This window comes from Prosopis cineraria, unplaced genomic scaffold (assembly GCF_029017545.1).
Source record: "Prosopis cineraria cultivar Desert tree isolate PC_DT_omini unplaced genomic scaffold, ASM2901754v1 PC3, whole genome shotgun sequence".
In the NCBI taxonomy this organism is placed as follows: Eukaryota; Viridiplantae; Streptophyta; class Magnoliopsida; order Fabales; family Fabaceae; genus Prosopis; species Prosopis cineraria.
In genome coordinates, this window is record NW_026555334.1 from 8612383 (window position 1) to 8630825 (window position 18443).

The 18443-nt window shown below is 32.4% G+C and overlaps 2 protein-coding genes across 7 annotated transcripts; both read right to left on the reverse strand.

The window, feature by feature from the left end:
- Nucleotides 1-588: 588 nt before the first annotated feature.
- LOC129307169 (metacaspase-3-like) lies at nucleotides 589-4113 on the reverse strand. Its single transcript, XM_054948051.1, has 5 exons — nucleotides 3676-4113; nucleotides 2322-2649; nucleotides 2112-2229; nucleotides 1348-1533; nucleotides 589-822 (listed from the first exon to the last, which is right to left on the reverse strand). The coding sequence occupies exons 1-5, from the start codon at nucleotides 4079-4081 to the stop codon at nucleotides 763-765; spliced, it is 1098 nt and encodes a 365-aa protein (XP_054804026.1). The 5' UTR covers nucleotides 4082-4113; the 3' UTR covers nucleotides 589-762.
- An 8605-nt stretch (nucleotides 4114-12718) lies between these two features.
- On the reverse strand, nucleotides 12719-17858 carry LOC129306043 (uncharacterized). Of its 6 annotated transcripts, none has more exons than XR_008592108.1 (5): nucleotides 16869-17858; nucleotides 15456-15594; nucleotides 14173-15372; nucleotides 13406-13519; nucleotides 12892-13170 (listed from the first exon to the last, which is right to left on the reverse strand). XR_008592108.1 is itself a non-coding variant. In XM_054946356.1 (5 exons), exons 1-4 carry the CDS (start codon nucleotides 17735-17737, stop codon nucleotides 13114-13116), a joined length of 2265 nt encoding a protein of 754 aa, XP_054802331.1. In that variant the 5' UTR covers nucleotides 17738-17857; the 3' UTR covers nucleotides 12897-13035; nucleotides 13106-13113. The 6 variants fall into 6 exon arrangements, 4 of the variants coding, with proteins under 4 accessions (XP_054802328.1, XP_054802330.1, XP_054802329.1 ...); XM_054946356.1 differs by lacking the exon at nucleotides 13406-13519 and having other exon boundaries at nucleotides 12897-13035; nucleotides 13106-13170; nucleotides 16869-17857; XR_008592107.1 differs by having other exon boundaries at nucleotides 12952-13035; nucleotides 13106-13519; nucleotides 16869-17857.
- Nucleotides 17859-18443: the final 585 nt, after the last annotated feature.

Sequence of the window (18443 nt, forward strand, 5' to 3'; positions counted from 1 at the left end):
AACTATTATGTTGTCAAAATAATTGATATTGGTTTTTTTCCATTTGTTTTAATACAATATTGACATTTTTTTATTAATTTCTTAAATATAATTATTTTGTAAGGTCTATTTTTTAATTTTGATTAATGTTATACTCTATGATACACATATTTTTATATTTATCAAATTTAATAAGATTAGGCTCGATTGAAAATTTTTATCTTTATTTTAAAACTTAATTAAGATGCTATATTTGTATTTGTATTTATTTATTTATTTTATTGACTTTTTTAATTTTTTTAAAAACAAAATGGACTTAGGGACTTGGCCCTGAGCTCTTCAAATAAAAGCCTGACTTCAAAAATAAATCATTTTCTGAGAAACAAGTTCGAGGGTCTAAACCTTTAAGAGCCGAGTCTACCTTTTTTTACACCTCTATTTATAATTTTATGTAGTTTAAAATATTTAGTTAAAATAAGTTAATGCTTTTAAACTTTTAAAATTATCATCAATGAAATTCATTAAAGCTTTCAGGCAAAGGATCTTATATTGAAGACCAAAAGAAAGATTCTTATTACAAGGGCTGGGGGAAGTAATATCTTAAAACCCTTTTGGAAACTTGTCCTTTATTGAATCCAGTAATGTTCGAATCTAACACAATCAGATGACCATATAAAAAAAATAATAAAAAATATCTATTATTCAATACAAGAAATCTCTCTTTATTTGTCCTTGGCCAAGTAGCAGTAAGATGATGAGATTTTCCCTTCCATCATTTTATGCTCATAATTTGAATACAGTCCGAGAAACATCAAACTTTTCGGATGAAGATATAACAAGATCCTGAGATGCTCCACGAAAGACAAGTTTCGTTAGGAAAATTAAACCAGTAACTAATGACTAATTCTGATTAGGATGTACGTTCTGAATGAACTTCTTATAAAACAACCATAGTTAGGAAGATCAAATAAAGTCATGATCCAAGTCATAGTTAACATCTTAAAGTACTGGATTTACATGTCTTTACCCTTATATATCTCTTCTATTCAATTCTATCTATTTTGGGATTTCTTCTGACATTAATTCATACATGAATCCAAGCAAAGTGGTTCTAGAGAATCTCAAGTTTGCGTGACACAGAAATTTTGGCAAGATCTCACTTTGGATGGTTCATATCCACATAGATAAAAAGCTTAGTTGTCATTTGCCAAGCAGGGTCAAAAATCGACATGCATATAAAGTATAACAGTGCTACACATCTGCTAGTGAAATATCCATAACTCTCCATATGAACAGTTTTGTATTGATGTCAAATAAAAGAGTAATCATGGCCAAAAAAAGAAAAAAAAAAAAGAAGAATATGCCAACCTGTGCAACTTTGAGAGGAAACATATGTTGCAAAAAAGATGGACGACAGCTATTGTTTCGGACAGTGTCTTCAATTTCCTTCCCCATCTGTTCCAGTATACCCCCATATGTTATATCAGGATATTTTCTCATGATTTTTGTGAAAAGATAGGTCATAACACCATTCATTCCCTTCCCACGAAAAGCCTGCATAGATTTGTTCTCAGCATCAAAACGCTAGATATGAACAAGTAATTTTATATGTTATAGGAAAAATATAACAGTAGACCCTTGTAATTTGATTGTTAATTCCTTTAATTCCTATAAGTCCTTTTAGTTTGATCCGCCTGCAACAATAACCACTATAATTTTAAAAAGGCACACAAGGATCATGAGCTAGCACTAACAAAAATAATTTTGCTAATGTGTACTAACTCTTTTAACCACTTTGCTGACATACACTTAATCTCTCATTTGTCTCCAATATTTTGTTTTATTATGCCTAGTGCAAAAAGAAAGCTTTTTTTTTTTCCCTTACCTTTTATTTTTATCATACCCAGTTATTTACAGGTTAACATATTTTTGCCATATCAACAAAGGGGTTAATAGAGTTATAACAAAATTAACTTCATTAGTATGAAATCAGAGTCTTTATGTGCATTTTTTAAATTATAGGGACTAACATTGCAAGTGGACTAAACTAAAGGGGCTACAAACAAAACACATTCACAGTACAAGGATCTATTGTTGTATTTTCTCTATGTTATAATATTTAACATTCTTACAGAGGTATCAGCAGCCATCTGATGATCTTCACAGGCACTAATACAAATTGCCTTTCCACCACTCGGATGCTTTCTAGAAGGTTCTTTTGCAGGAGGCTTGTTATCTTTCCATGTGCATCTGCAAAACCTCAGACAAAAGACTAATTAATTATTTGATTTTCCAGAAAAGAAGCACAGATTTCCTCTAATTAGTCTCAAGAGTGTACTCACTTTTCAGGATCATAGACATAGGATAGATCAAGAGCTGTTCCACTGTGACAAGCATCAACAATGACATGAAGGGTGACACCTTGTTTGAGAGGCCAAACAAGGATTGAGTTTATGTCATTGTCAAGAATTGCTCCTTCTTGCATGAAATCGACAGGACAAATGCTTTCATCCATCCCATCAATCTCATCTTGCTTGGAATCTGTGTGTTGAATGCCATGTCCTGAGAAGTAAAACACCAGAGAGTCTCCTGCCTGGCTGCCTTCAACAAGCCACTTCATTTGTTCTAGAATGTTTTTCTTTGTTGGAACTAAATCTGAACTCTTCTCTTCTGCATTGATTGTTGTTGTTTCATTTGAGTTAGATTATTAATCTGTACATTTCAATGTAGCTATGACTTTATTAGGATCTCCATCATGAGTATGTAATTCCTTCCTCTACATGATCTTAAGGATGCTATTATGAGTCTCATGTTGAAGAGTCTTACAAATAGAATAAGATTTATATGTATGAGGGGCTCTCACATGTGACAAGTTAGACTTTTGGAATGGATTTTTTTTTTTTTGGAGCTTGTAAGGAGTGGGAGGAAAATGGAGAGCCTAAGAAAGAAAAGACATTTTCTCTCCCTTGCATAAAGTTTTTCCTTTAGTTTTCCCTTCAAACATAGAAATTTTTACAGATATAGCCCATATTATAGAACAAAACAAAGTAAACAATCCAATATTTATTATAGGGTCCCTGCACTTTGTTCATGGTTTATTATTGGTCCATGCACTTTTTTGTGTGTTATTTTAGGTCACTACACTTTTATTTTTTATTATTTTAGGTCCTTCTATAAATAAAGTGTAGGGATATAAAATAATGAAAAATGAAAGCGTAGGGATTCTAAAATACTAAAAAAAGTGCAAGGACTAAAAGCAAAATATGAGCAAAGTACAAGGATTGAAAGTTATATTTTTCCTTTATTATATTTTGCATTATGACTTATTTATTATATTTGTCAATGATATACTACTATCTATCAATGATAAATTTCATAAATTTTTAATGATAAATTCTTTCTATGTTAATGATAAATCTTTTATATATCAATGTAAATAGGCCATGCACACTTTCAAGTTTTAAAAAATTTAGTCCAAATTGTTTAGGCACAAGATTTTTTTGGCCAGTAAACTAATTTATCCTCAAACATATTAGTGGCAATTAAAGATGGTTCCAAGAATCTAACATATGATGCAAGAAGACAAGTTACATAAACAACCTAAGATGAAAAGAAACTCAAAAAGTAAAATCAACCACAGAAAAAAAAAATTGAGAATATCATAAGACAAAAGGTTCTAGAAGATATAACTTATACCTATAAGCTCATGTATGCATTCAGCAGGAAAGTCAAAAACCTTCACTAGAAGCTCCCTCATGTTGGCAACATCATTAATGGATCCTTTGAGTCTGTACCTCTTTTTCCTGTAAATAACTCCACATAGAAGCGCGCGCTTTGACTCAGAACGTACTGAAGAAAATGAGGAAGGCCTTTGATTCAGAACACATGCACTTTTGCTTGCATTCTGTAACATATCATCAGATTTGATGACGAAGTTCTTATTTGAGTGGCCATTTCCTTGACTAGCATTATTGATGGTTTTGCACAGAGGGCAACGGTAAGTGATTGTGGTTGAGGGCACATGAAACTCTCCACTACACTTCCAGCACCTGATTCGTGCCTCCTCATTATTTGGCTTTCTGCATTTCTTGTATTTAAACATAGCTAGCTTCAAGTGTGTGTGGCTCAGTTAGATCTCTTGATGGCTTGACATGGAGGCTGCAAGAAGATGTACTATATATAGGAGACTAAAACATGCACATGGCGAAATGAACAAGTGGGGAGAAAAAAATTCAAACGTATGGCTGCCAGATAGATATGTTCTGTGCCTTAGTGCATGGATTTTCTTTTTGATATGATTATATTAATCATTTACGTATATTTGTGTGGTTCCTTCTACAAGATGTATAAAAATGTGCTCCTATATATGATCAATTGTTCAACGTAGATAGCCTGTTTAAGAATATTTTTGATACACTGATATGCTTAATTATTATTATTATTATTACTATTAGTATTAGTATTAGCTTGATCTTCTTTTGGTAGAAAATCTCTCAAATTTAACGGCCAATAAAAAATAGGTGTTGTTCTGTGAAACTATTTGATGACCTCCATTGAAAGATCGAATTCGAAGAATGAAAAAGATGTTCTATAACAACGTCCACATGTTTTTTTTATTCTAAACTTACTTTTTTTTTTTTAAACTGATGTGAAGGTGCAGAATCAAATTCTAGTTGATGCAAGCGGGTCAACTCAAATTTCACTAAGTTTAAGAATAATTGAGAAAATACAACAAAAATAGATCCTGTAATTTTGATTATGTTATGTTATTAGTCCCTGTAATTTTATTTTGTTGTTTTCAGTTTCTTATGTTAATTTGATTTTCCTGCAACATCAGTTCATGCAGTTTTAAAATTGCACTCAAGGACCACAAATTGACATCGATAGAGTTAATTTTGCTGACGTATACGTAATCTCGCACTTGTCTCCCACGCCCTATTTAAGCCAAATATAAAAAGAAACTTTTTCCTCTCTTACCTTCTTTTTCTTTTTTAATTACTCATAGTTATTTTATTATTAAAAATAATCTTATTTAAAATATTATTAAATATTAAATATAGGCATCTCTTTTAATAAAAATTTAAATCTTAATTCACCATATTATAAATATTTCATTAAAACCAACCTTTATTAGTATTTTTTATTTTTAATCATACATGGGCAGCATATTTTTACTATGTTAGTAAAGAGGTTAGCATAGTTATAACAAAACTAACTCCCTCGGTACCAACCTATGCATGATCTTTACATACATTTTTAAAACCATATAACTAATGCTGCAGATCAAACTAAATGGGTCGAAAATAAGAAATAAAATTATAAGAATTGAAAACAAATACCTTCTCCCGTATTTTCTCATACTAAATTCTCAATAAAAAAATTAAAGGCTGATGGCTGGGGAACGCTAGTTGAGAGGGATCTAGAGACTACAGCTGGAGCATGCATCATCAGCAAAAAAAATATGCCTAACATCTGATACTGTTCTTTATTCTTTCACAATATGAAATTATAGGAATTAGATTCTCTAATAAAAGCTTCAATACATATTTATTTTCTTAACGAAAAGGAGATTCAACTTTTCTCTACCACTCCCGCTAGCGTTCTTTTCTGCTTATTGGCTCTTTAAAATAAGCGCCAGAGAGTATAAAGTGATATAATGCAGCTATTTTTCTCGTTATTACAGATAATATTATTTGTATTAAAAATTAATTAATATTAAAATATAATTTGTGACACAATGACTTGTCTTATTAATTCTAATATGAGATATATTTATATAAAGAAAAAAAAAACTATCAAGATATATCAAAGAATAAAATAAAAATCCATCAAAAAATAAAATAATAACCTAAAATAAAGCAATCATAACCAAATTAGTTATAACCACCCTAATTATGAAGAATAATATATATAATTAAAAATTTAATATTGCCATATGTTATCCTCCCACAAGCTGAAGAAAACATGTCACACATGCCCAGTTTGGATAAGAGATCATTAAAGAGACCAGTTCCAAGAGACTTGGTGTAGATATCAATAATTTGATCCTTTGAGCGAATAGGAAGCAAATGAAAGATGCCAGCTTGAAGCTTATCACAAACAAGATGATAATCCAACTTGATATGCTTAGTGCGCTCGTGAAAAGTAGAATTAAAGACAATATGAACAGTAGACTGATTATCAATAAAGACCAATGCAGGAGAAAGATAAAAGATATGGAGGTCTTTTAAGAAAATTAGAAACTATTGTAACTCATAAGTCACAAAATCAAGACCTCGGTATTCATCCTCAAAAGAGGAATGAGAAACAGTGGATTGTTTCTTCGAGTGCCTTGAAACCAAAGCTTTCTTAAGAAAAACATAAAAGCCAGTAATCGAGCGATAAGAATCAATATAACCAGCCCAATCAAAGTCAGAGAAAGTCTTCAATTTGAAATCAAAGTCCACGGGACTTAAGATAACGAAGAACACAATGAGTAGCTTGCAGATGTGTACAATGCAGATTAGACATAACCTAAGATAATTGTTGGACAAAAAGAAGCAATGTTGGGACGAGTTGTTGTCAAATAGAGGAGATGACCAATAAGACGCTAATAAGAGAATGGATCATTAATAGGAGTACCATCACCTTTAAAGAACTTGACAGACCTGTCCATATAGGGTAGAAGCTAGTTTGCAAGCACCACAATAAAAACCTGTCTAAAGCAAATTTCCATTGGCAAATATATATATTAGAGGATGTTTGGGCTATTTTCAAACTAAGAAAATAGCGAATCTCACCTAAATCTTTAATTCTAAAAGACTAATCAAGAAGACTATTAATATTAGCAATTTCATTACTAGCCAAAATAATGTCATCAACATAAAAAGATAACATTATAGATGAAGAATCAATCTTTTTGACAAATAAAGAATAATTAGCTTTAGACTAGAGATAACTATATGAAGTAAGAGTGGTTGTAAGCTTAACAAACCATTGGTGTCTAGCATGCTTCAAATTATAAAGAGACTTATGAAGTTTGCAAACAATATTGGACGATGGAGAATTAAAACCAGGAATAGACCTCTTCATCCAAATCACCATAAAGGAAACTGTTATTGATATCTAACTACTCCAAGAGCCAAGACTTGGCAATCGCTAATGCCAAAACTAAATGAACTATTGTTGGTTAAAAAGTATCAAATTAGTCAATCTCCTCAGTTTATGTGTAACCTTTAGCGACTAAATGAGCTTTATACCTGTCAAGAGAATCATTAGCCTTAAACTTAATTTTAATCACCCATGTACAACCAATGTTTATAGGAAGGAGAAAGAGGCTTATAAGAATGGATAAAAGATAAGGGATAATAGACATCTAAACTAAGGGAAGAAGATGGTGTTGATGCAAGGAGTGAACAATGATAATCATACAAGTAGGAAGGAGAGTTATGGGACTAAGAAGAGCTATGTAAAGGTAATGAAGAAGGGACATTAGCAGAAGAATGATCTAAATAGGTAGGAGAAATGGGAGCTGAAGAATTTAGAGTAATAAAAATAGAAAAAGTAAAAGAGGATTGAATGATAAAAGGATTAAAATAATCAAGGGAAGGTGTAGATTGTGGCAAAGGAAAATCAACAAAAGAAGTGAAAGATGGAGAAAAAGAAAATTCAATCTCATAGAAAATGACATGCCGACTAATGAAAATATTGCAATAATGCAAATCAAGACATACAAAACCTTTGGTGCCAAGGTGAAAACCAACAAAAAATGCATTTCCTAATTTGATGATCAAATTTAGTGCAATGAGAAATAGAAGTGGAAGCAAAACAAAGAGAACTGAAGGCATAAAAATTGTAAAAATAAGCGAACGTGTTATAAAGAAGTTCGTAAGGTGTTTGCTGTTGCAAAACAGAGGTTGAAAGACGATTAACGATATAAATAGCATGTAAAATAGCATAAGACCAATAAGCTAAAGGTAAATGACTTTGAAATAATAAAGCTCGAGCAACATTAAGAATATGTTGGTGTTTACATTCAACAATACTATTTTGTTTAGGTGTTTGAACACAAGTTGTTTAATGAAGAATGCCTTTTAAATTAAAGAAAGAATGCATAATAAATTTAGGGCCATTGTCTAAGCAAATAATTTTTATAACAAAAGAAAATTAATTTTCCACAAATAGAATGAGGTTCTTCAATTGAGTTCTAGCTTCATATTATAATTTCATCAAAATGACCCAAGTAAAGTGAGAGTAATCATTGACAATTGTCAACAAATAATGATGACCATGAACAGAAGTAGTATTAAATAGACCCCAAATATCAACATGTAAAAGTTCAAGAGGACAAGTAGTGTGAGAAATACTAATAGGAAATGATAATTTTCTTTGTTTGGCAAAATGACAAAAATTGCAACTTTTCTTTAAGGTAGTTTTGCAAGTGATTGAAGATGATTTTTGATTTAGAATATTAATAGCAACAAAGGAGACACGTCCTAACCTAAGATGTCACAAATCAAAAGAAAGTATAAATTTAGAATGTAAAGTAATAAGAGAAACTGAAGAATGTGAGAACCTACTTGTTGCATGATAGAGACCATTTGGAACCACAACTGTACCAACCATTTTCCAAGAGTCCAAGTATTGAATGAAACAATGAATGGTATTGCAGATTAAGAAACAATGAAGGTAAAAATTGAGTGTAGAAATAGAAATGAAATTATAGTCAATATGAAGAATACAAAAACATTAGTAAGATAAAAATAGGAGAAAAGATAAATGAGTCTAGAATGATGAGCTTGAACAATAAAATCATTAGGTAATTGAACAAAAATAGGAGAAATAGAAACTAACTCAGAGAAACAATCAATAGAAGAACATATATGATTGATCATGCGATTATTAATGATCCAAGAAGACGAAATGCATTTAGAGAAAAGTAAGTGAAATATACTAATGTTGAAAACACATTAAGAGAAGGAATGGAAAGAGAGATAGTCACAAGTTTAAATTGTGCTGGAGGGGTTGATGAACTAGTGGGTGCAAAGGTTTGCACAAGAGCAAGAAATTGTATTGATCGTGAGTAAACAATAGAGAGGCAGAAGAAGATGAGGACTGGGCAGTTCCATTAGCAGGTACACAAGCATCTTGGGTAGTGTGTCATGAGGTTCCAAAAGCACCAAATAAAGCAGAAAGAAAAAACAGTGGTATCATAATATAATTTGTAAAAATAATAACTTGTCTTGTTAATTTTAATATAAGATATATTTATACAAAAGAAAAAAAAATCTATCAAGATCTATCATATAATAAAATAAAAATTTATTAAAAAATAAAATAATATCATAAAATAAAGTAATTATAATCAAATTAGTTTTAACAATCCTAATATACAGAAAAATATATATAATTAAAAATTTAATATTATCCTATGTTAGAGAATAAAAAGCACTCTGTCAATTTAATTATTGATGAGCGTGTTTAACATGAAACTCTCCATAAAGAACGGCTTAGCGATGTGATCTTCTCGAATATTTTTTATGGATTAGAAAACCATCATTGGCTCACTGCCACAGACTATGATGAATATCTAATTCAGTATTTATTGATGAAAAGATGTATAAAGCATTTTCGTGTAAGGGCGGAGAACACTTAAATTGGCGCAGGAGTGGTTGCCACATGGCTGGGTCCCACCTTGGACGAGAGTGGGTTCTTTTCTTAACACAATACCTGGCTTAATGGGCTGAGGATATGAAGAGAAGAAAAAAGAGTGCAAGATATGGATTTTTTTTTTCCAAGATAAAATAATAAAATATGAAGGAAGTAAAAGTTGTTAATTTCACATTAATAATAATAATCTGATTATTTGTAAAAAATATTAGGAAAATGATATAAAAATATTTTTAAAATATATAAATGATAATTAAATACTCCCTCCATTCAAAAATATTAGGTATTTTTAATTAAATTTCACCTTTCAATAAAGTGATTATTACTTTCAAACTAACCTTATCTTTTTATATTTACTTATATTAAACACCCTATAATAAATATAAAATCACTATCAATAGGGACACTTTTAGAAAAAGGCAATGATTACACCTCAAAAGATTAAAAATGCCTTACATTTTAAACATCAAACTCTTTAAAAAATATCTTATATTTTTAAAAAGAAGAAGTATCACAAAATATGCTAATTATTTTTAGGATTTGTTTAACATTTTATTTTTGAAATGACATATTTGGCCCTTTTTAAAATTTAAAATAAAGTAGGAACTGAAAATCGGTTACCAGAAAAAATGACGATGCATGGAGCAATACATAGAAAACAAACTTAATAGGAAACGACAAAAAGGAGCAAAAGAAAACACCAACCAACGCTGTCAAGTGATAGTTCGTTGGTTAAAAAAAAAAAAAAAAAAGTGAGATCATTTGTGAGGGTGATTGCATTTTTTTTTTAATTACATTAAAGTCCCGTGCAAAAAAAATTAATTATTATAAAGTTTATTAATAATTATTTATCAATACAATTTAGTTTATTAATAGATCTTACAAAAATTAATTTTCTTATGTAAAACTTGTTTGTAATTCTCTTTTTTTTAATACGAAATCACCAAAAAAAATTATGCAAGGAGCCTAAAATCAAGTCATATAAGGCTAATACCATCAAAAGGTGAACTGTTTAAAATCCTACTATTGAAATTATAGCAAAATGTTTGATAGGTAAGTAGATTGACACATCCATTCGCTTCTTTATAAATATGAATGAATGGTGATAGTATTATTAAATGGGTATTTTGCAAAGGTGAAAATCAATCAGCTGATATTATGACTAAGCCACTGAAGCAAGCTGTGTTCATAAAGCTTTGGAAATGGAGAGCAGTTGTCATGCCCACAGAACATTGTTGTTGCAACTCTTGAAAATGGTGCAGAAGAAATAGAAAAAGCACCAATCACTAACACAATAGAAGAGTCTCACACTAGTCAAACTCAAAAAAGACCACCTTGGATGGTGGATTATGTAAAAGTGGAGATGATTTATCTGATAATGATTTAGAAGCTGACCTTACTTTGTTTGCATATTGTGATCCCTTCAAATTTGAAACCAATGTTAAAGATACAAAATGGAATTTTGTTTTTTTTTTTTCATTTGAAGAAAGGTCAAGTTTCAATAAACCACAAAGAAAAATGATTACAAGCACAGGACTCACAAAATCTAAATTTTATAGGTGAAAACAAAAATATCAACATAATGGATAGTAAATTTAACATAAAAAAATCATATTGTCCCATTATAAGATAGGCTTTACAACCACACGTAAAAAAAGCTCAATTGAAAATAAAAAAAATCAGCCAAGCAAAGATTGTTGCTCTAGAAAGGAACTCATAATGAAGACAAGTAAAGCCAGCAAGTTGAAAAAATTGGCAATATCATTACAAAATGGCAAATTGCCATGGATGAGGAGATCAAATCTATTGAAAAATAGTACTTGGGAATTGATGGAGCTCCTAGAGGGTAATAATTTTACTAACCTTCATTTTACTTTATCATGGGCATTTCCTTTTTAATAGATAATACGTTTATTTCATTAAGTATATTTAATAATATAATTGATCTCATATCCTTTCTATGGCACTATTTATAAAGCAAATAAAAAAATAATTTTTTTTGTCATGTTTATAAGTCATATTAGTAATTTTTATCATAATTTTTTTTTACTTTCCATTAAATGTTCGTGAAAAAAAGTATATGATATTAAATTATATATATTTAATATGAATAAAATTAAAAACTAATTAAAATTTTAAATATAATTAATAAATTTTAATTTTTTTGTTATATGAAACATATTGAAAATAACTTAAGATTTTTTCTTGAAAAGTTAGTAATGCATGCATTTGGAAAAAACATATAATCTTTTGATACACACATGCCTGAATCGCACACATACCTGAATCTTTTGATATATTTTAAAACTTATATTGCTATCTTAATTTCTTTTAGTAACAACTCTCAATACTTTCTATTCTAAAAATAAAACAAAATCATTCATATTATCAAAATATAAAAATATTAACTAAAATATAAAAAAATTTCAAAATTATAATTTATTTTTAACTCATTATCATCTAAAGCTTTAAATATTTGAAATCAAAAATAGTTTCGTATTTTAAAAATTGTTTAAATTATATATCAATAATAGAAATAGATTGATGTAAGGAAAAATGATAGATAGGTTTCAAGAATATCAATTAATTTAACTTAAATCCCGAGTATTAAATCCAAAAATTCAAAATTCAATTTTTATTTTACAACTTTATTATGATATATTTATAATTTATATTTCAAATTTCAATAAAAAAATAAATTTATTTATTTTTCAATCATATTAAACTTTAAAAAATAGATTATATATTTATCACAACAAAGTTATAAAATTAAGAGTTAAACTTGTTAATCTTTAGAGTTTAACACTTAAGACTTAAATTAAATTAATTGATCCTTTTAAACCTTTCGGTTATTCTCCCTTGATTTAATACAAAAAGAATCTAGATTTAGGGGATTTGAATGTACATATAACCTCATCATTAACACTTTTTATCAAAAGACCGTTTCCTATGAATTATGTACTTTTCACCAAATTCAAACTCCAAATTTATTTACAAAGAAAACTAATAAATATAAAAATGACACCATCAAAATTTTTTTCCGGCCTGAAGCAATGGTTCGAATGGCTTTAGGCTGCCGTGCTCTTCACTCTGATCAGAAAAGAAATTCCAGCTTGATCTTATATATTAATATCAGTTGTATAAAGAGAAAGAGTCGCATTAATTACTTGCCAATTGTATTGTATATCACTGTCCAACACCAGATATTTTGGACTTGCAAGCTGGGCACATGAATCCTACGGAATCCGGTTGTATTTCAGAATCAACAGCATCATAATTAAACTCTACACCACACCATACACACACAGTTGTAATCTGATGTCTGCCTGCTTCTAAAGATTCAAGCTGAACGGAGGAAGCATGTGCCCCTTCTTCCATCTTTGTATTGTTTGCCAAACCTGTTGGCACCTGAGGCAGAGAAAGAGAAGGTTGAACATTTGCAAATTCACACTTTGAAGTTTCTATTTCATCATCCAACCTCAATTCCTAAGACCCATCCACATAATCATGTTTGTGGTCAACGCTGCAAGATTGGTTTTCCTCCTGTCAATGAGCCATAACAACAATATAATTTTACAAGGTAGGATCAGCACTACCAAGGCAGAATTGGCGTATCATGGTTGGGTACAGAAAGTAAATAATTGTTGCATTGGATTAGAACTCGGTACTAATGATACAAGATATCCTAATGTTAATTCTCTTAGCATGCCAGAAATGGGGCATGATAGGATATATAAGGCATCCACTAGTTTTTAGTACATAAGCATGTGATCATAACTTATCTGTTAGAAGGTAGAAAACTGTTTGAAGCTGGTGGCAGGGCACAGTGTTATGGAAGCATCCTTACTTCCCCACACCCCAGCCCCCGGCAACCACCTAAAAAGTCGTCTTCCTGTTTGTGAGATATATGAGAAACAATAAGAGCGTGTTTGGTGTACGGGAAAGTGTTTTATAAAAGGGAAAAGAAAATGTATCTAAAAGGAAAACGGGACAAGTATAATTCTCATTTCCTTTCTAGAAAACACTTTTCTACCTACCAATAAGTATGTAACAGTTGCTGCATGGAAAGTCGCCACTCAATAGAAAAGCAAGGTACTTAATGCTCGAGCAATAACAATCAAAGCAAGCTAATATATCCATATATTGATGATTAACCAGATGACAATAACTGCCAGGGTTATATAGCAGGTTGAAGTAGAACAGATATATGGATATAAGAGGAAAATGTATGGGCAAAATAAATGCTCAGACAACAAAACTGATTCCAAAAATTGTGCTTGTCATGGAAAATTGAGGAATGCATCACAACCAAAAGTTTTGATAATGCACATTTACATCAACAGTTCAATACAGGATATCTCTGAGCAAATTTAGACGCAGACTCCGTATGCATATTGGCTCAAATATCAATCAATGGCATTTGCCCAGATAACAATCACCTCTAGGGATGATCCTCCTACAATAATTGTGGCAATATTCTCAAGGTTTTTCTACATGTAAGATACCCAGTGACTGAAGGTTGAGAACTCAAGATATAACTTATACCTTATCTGAGAGTCCAGTGAGATGGGAAAAGCAATCCAAAGATTGTACCATGGACATAGATGGGTTTGGAACCTCAGATGAAACTGTATTCTCATCAGAAGTTGGCAATGCCGTCTCTTGGATTTTAGACATAATAGATGCATCTATTGTGTCATCTAATCCAATTTTGAGCTCGCTCTTACTTCTGCTGTCTTCATGGTTAAGTTGCTCCACAGTATTAGTGCCACTGGAATTTCTATTATTTTCAACTTCAGGAATTACACAACTGCCAGAAAAAGGAAGTAAAGGGCTTTGTGAAACTCCTTCCAAATCAACACTAGACTGACCTAAACCATCAAAAGTCAATACCACATCATCTTTTATCTTTGAACTCTCAAATTCATCAACATTTTGCTCATTTACAGTCGATAAACCCATGAGATCTACACAGGTATCTGTCTTAGAATCTATAAATTCGTTACCACCATCATTGTTCTCCACTTCTTCATCCATGGCTGCAAGTTTACCATCTTGGTGATATAAATTGTGATCCACATTTTTGCCAGTGAAGCTGTCTTCCATTTGCTGTTCACTGACAGGAGACTCAAAAAATTTTTCATGGTCAAGGTTACCAACAGTAATTTCTGTAGTAGAAATTACATTCAGTTTATCAGGAGAGGAAGCATGATTACCATGCGGTTCAATAGCAGAATTCTCCATAATAGAGTTCTGAGCAATTTCAATTAAAGCATCCATCTTAGAGATCCTTGAGGGCAAATCCTCCTTGACTGGAGACTTATCTCTCCTTTGAACATTTACCTGACCTGGTGATTCTTCAACTTTCCTCACATAGTTCCTAACATGGATCCCCACATGTCCATTGTAGCGACGCCTTTCAAGAAACACCTTATGGCAGAACTGGCACTCAAATTTTCCATCTTTGATTATAACTCCATCTCCAACAGAAGAACCAAGTCGATAGCGCCTCGTTGTCCTTTGGTGGAAAGACAAAAGGTGCTGCAAGTATGAATCCTTCTCATCAAAGGTCATGTTACATTTGTGACATTCAAACAGATCATGTATTTGCACTTCTTCAAGATTATCGATTCCCAATAAGGCTACTTCCTTCAAACGTTCATTACATTCAGAAGAAATGGGTGGAATTGAGTCATTTGCAATGACCATCCTTTTATCCTGATCCTCGTGGGTATTACCTGCACCCTGCAGCCCATCCCATAAACTTCCCATTCATATAATATACATACATGTATAACAGATAAATCTGCTTCTAGATATATACTTACACTCTGAGTAGCCACCCTGTTGTCCATCAGCATATTTTCACCCCTACGATTGATTGGTAACTGGGCATCATTGTGACCAAAAAGGGTTTGAAGATATGAAGAAACTTCTTTGCAAGACACAAATTGTTCTCCACTAGGACTGTAAAATATCAGATGAGTATTTAAGACCTCACAAGGAAAAAAAGGCAAAAGAAAACATTCATGGGTTTCAAGAAATAAATTGATGTAGCCGTTGGAAATGTGCAGACCTATAAGAGAAAATCAAGGGGGCAACTGAGTGTAGAAAAGAAATTCCCAGCGGGTCAGGATTAATATCCTAAGGATCCAAAAATTGAGGATTAAGTCATAATGTTTTGTAGGGTGGCTTAGATTCAGTTTAGATGCTAGGGTCACCTTTTGCTTACTTTATTATTCTGATGTTTTGGTTAGCACTCAAGAAATGCTTTGAGGGTCAGATAGAAGAGAGGAGAGTACTAACCTCTCAAACACCAGCAAGGAACCTGTTCTGTTGTTGTTTCATTATCAGTATTGTGATCTTGTCTCAGTATTAGGGAATAGGGTTTCGGCCAGAATCAGTGACTTTCCTTTTGTAACACTGATTCAGTTGTTCTACATTAATATCAAAACATCAGAATTTCCCTTATCTTGTCAGTTCTTGCATTTATTTTTCTGTTTAGAAATTTCTTATAGAGCAGAACTCTATCATAAACCATCACCAAAAAAGTACATGACTTTAATTTTATACCTAAGAAGTTGGCTGCCTACATGTCCGGTAGGGTGAATACTTCACTGAATTAATAATTCAGAGACTAGATTTTATTTCTTTATCTCTATTCCATCGTCTACTTGATTAATTAATCTTGCTGAAAACCCCAAAGGGCAGCAAGAAATGCAGATCGCAAGTGAGCAGTAACTCCCCTGTTCTTGACTAGAGTATATCAAACAAGACAGTTTCATTACTAAAAAATAGACAGTTTAGACTACTGTATCGTACATTGAGACTTGAGACCATGAACCTAATGTATTTCCTCCTAACCTTCAAAGTTCCAAATTGCAAACTTCAACCATATTCCATATTTCCATAACACTGATCGCATAAATAATTTGAATTTAAAAAGGAAATGGCATGCACATTAGATGCAATATCTAGAAAATGGAATCACAATCAACAACCTGATTTCATCGAGAGTTTGCTCACAGGTTTATATTCTTAGGATGCATTCTTCATCTTTCATTCATTTTATTATTAATATATAGTAACTTACCCAATTTTAATATCTTCAAATGAACAACCAAGATCCGTTTCACTCCATGGAAGGTAGACACAATAGAACATCAAAAGGGAGAACGAAAACTAAAGTGTTTGAATAACATAAGCAGATCCAGTAGAGATGAAGAGGCAAAGAAGACCACCTGATGTATCTGCGGCAATAAATCCACGCGCGACCATCTTTTCTCTTCAAACCCAATAGAAGCTTCCAACCAAGAGGCAGTACATCCCCAAAATCTCCGGCATCCACAATCTTCCTCTTCTTCCTCCTACTTCCCCATTGTCCCCCCAAATCCCTCAAAAAACCCAATAGCTCTTCTTCACTCTGCAACCCCTCAGTCCTTCTCCTCAACTCCTCAGAAAAGGGATCCTGTGTACTCGCCAAAGCAGAAAGATCAATCGCGACGCCACCCTTGTTCACTATCTCCATCTCTCTATAGCACTCCTTCAAATGCACCTTCACTTTCGGCTTCCTCCCCCTCTTCCTTTTACGTTCCCCACCTAATTTCATCAGCCCCACATCCTCGCTCTCAACCATCCCGACCCTTAATTCACAATTGGGTACAAATTCGGGGGCGGCAGCAGGTGGGGCAAGCTCCACTTGATCGAATTTAGGGTCTTCCCTGATCAATTGCTTCAAGTAATCTATAATTTTGCGGTTTTCTAAGTTTTCCGGGTCGTCATCGGGGAGAGGTGGGAGCTTTGGAGTGGGAAGAAGACCGGCGACGCGGCGGCGGTGGCCGGTGGGGGAGTCAGAAGGGGAAAGGGGTTTGCGGGGCCGAGAGTAGGTCTGGCGGCGTGTGCCAGCACTCTCATTGAAGAGTGAACGGTCGACTTTGGGGAAAACGAGGTCCGTGGTAGAGCGGAGGTCGAAGGCCGAGGGTGAGCAGAGAGAGAGCACTTGGAGCTCGGACTGTGAGAGGGTGGTGATGTCTATGCGAGCAAGAGCCTCCAATTTTAGGGCTTGAGACGTCGGACCTAACGGTGGAGGAGTGGTGGCGAAGGTGGCCATTATCACCCTCCGGCGGCGGCGATCGACACTGGAAAACTAGAAGAAATGACGGCTTGATGGAAGTCTCTGATGCAAATTTCGGATCCAAAGGAAGCACTGGAGCTGTTATGGCCTCTCGCGAAATGGGAATTTTGACTGTTTGACTCCATGTACTCGAGTGAAAAATGGAAGAAGGGTAAAAAAAAAAAAAAAAAGCAAAAAACAAACTTTAGCCTAAATATATTTAAAAAAATTATTAAACTTTAAAATTTCATTACACATAAATAGTGAAATGAAATTAAAATGGTAAGAAAAATGATAAAATTAATCATCTTTTAAATTAAAAAAACATCTTCCTTTTTCTCTTCTTTCTCTCATAAAATCATCATTGATGCAATTATTGCTCTACAAAACCTAATATTGCTCCTCTCGATCTCTTATGCATGAACCACAATTTCAATTCTTTGAATTCTAACATAATTTTATAATTTAGCTTTGGTCAATATGATTTGGGCTAGCTCCATCTCTTCCATCTTCTTTGCCATAGTTTTTTTTCCCTAGTTGAACGTTTCCTCAGTAGAACTTTGGTTATATACATTCTCAAGCAACGGTGGATTACTGGGTTTCATTTGAAGGGAAAAAATGTGCATTAATCCTTTAAAATCCCACTTTACAGTGATAATTTGTTTGGGAGAATGACAAAAAGGTTCCAAAAGGATCAATTAAT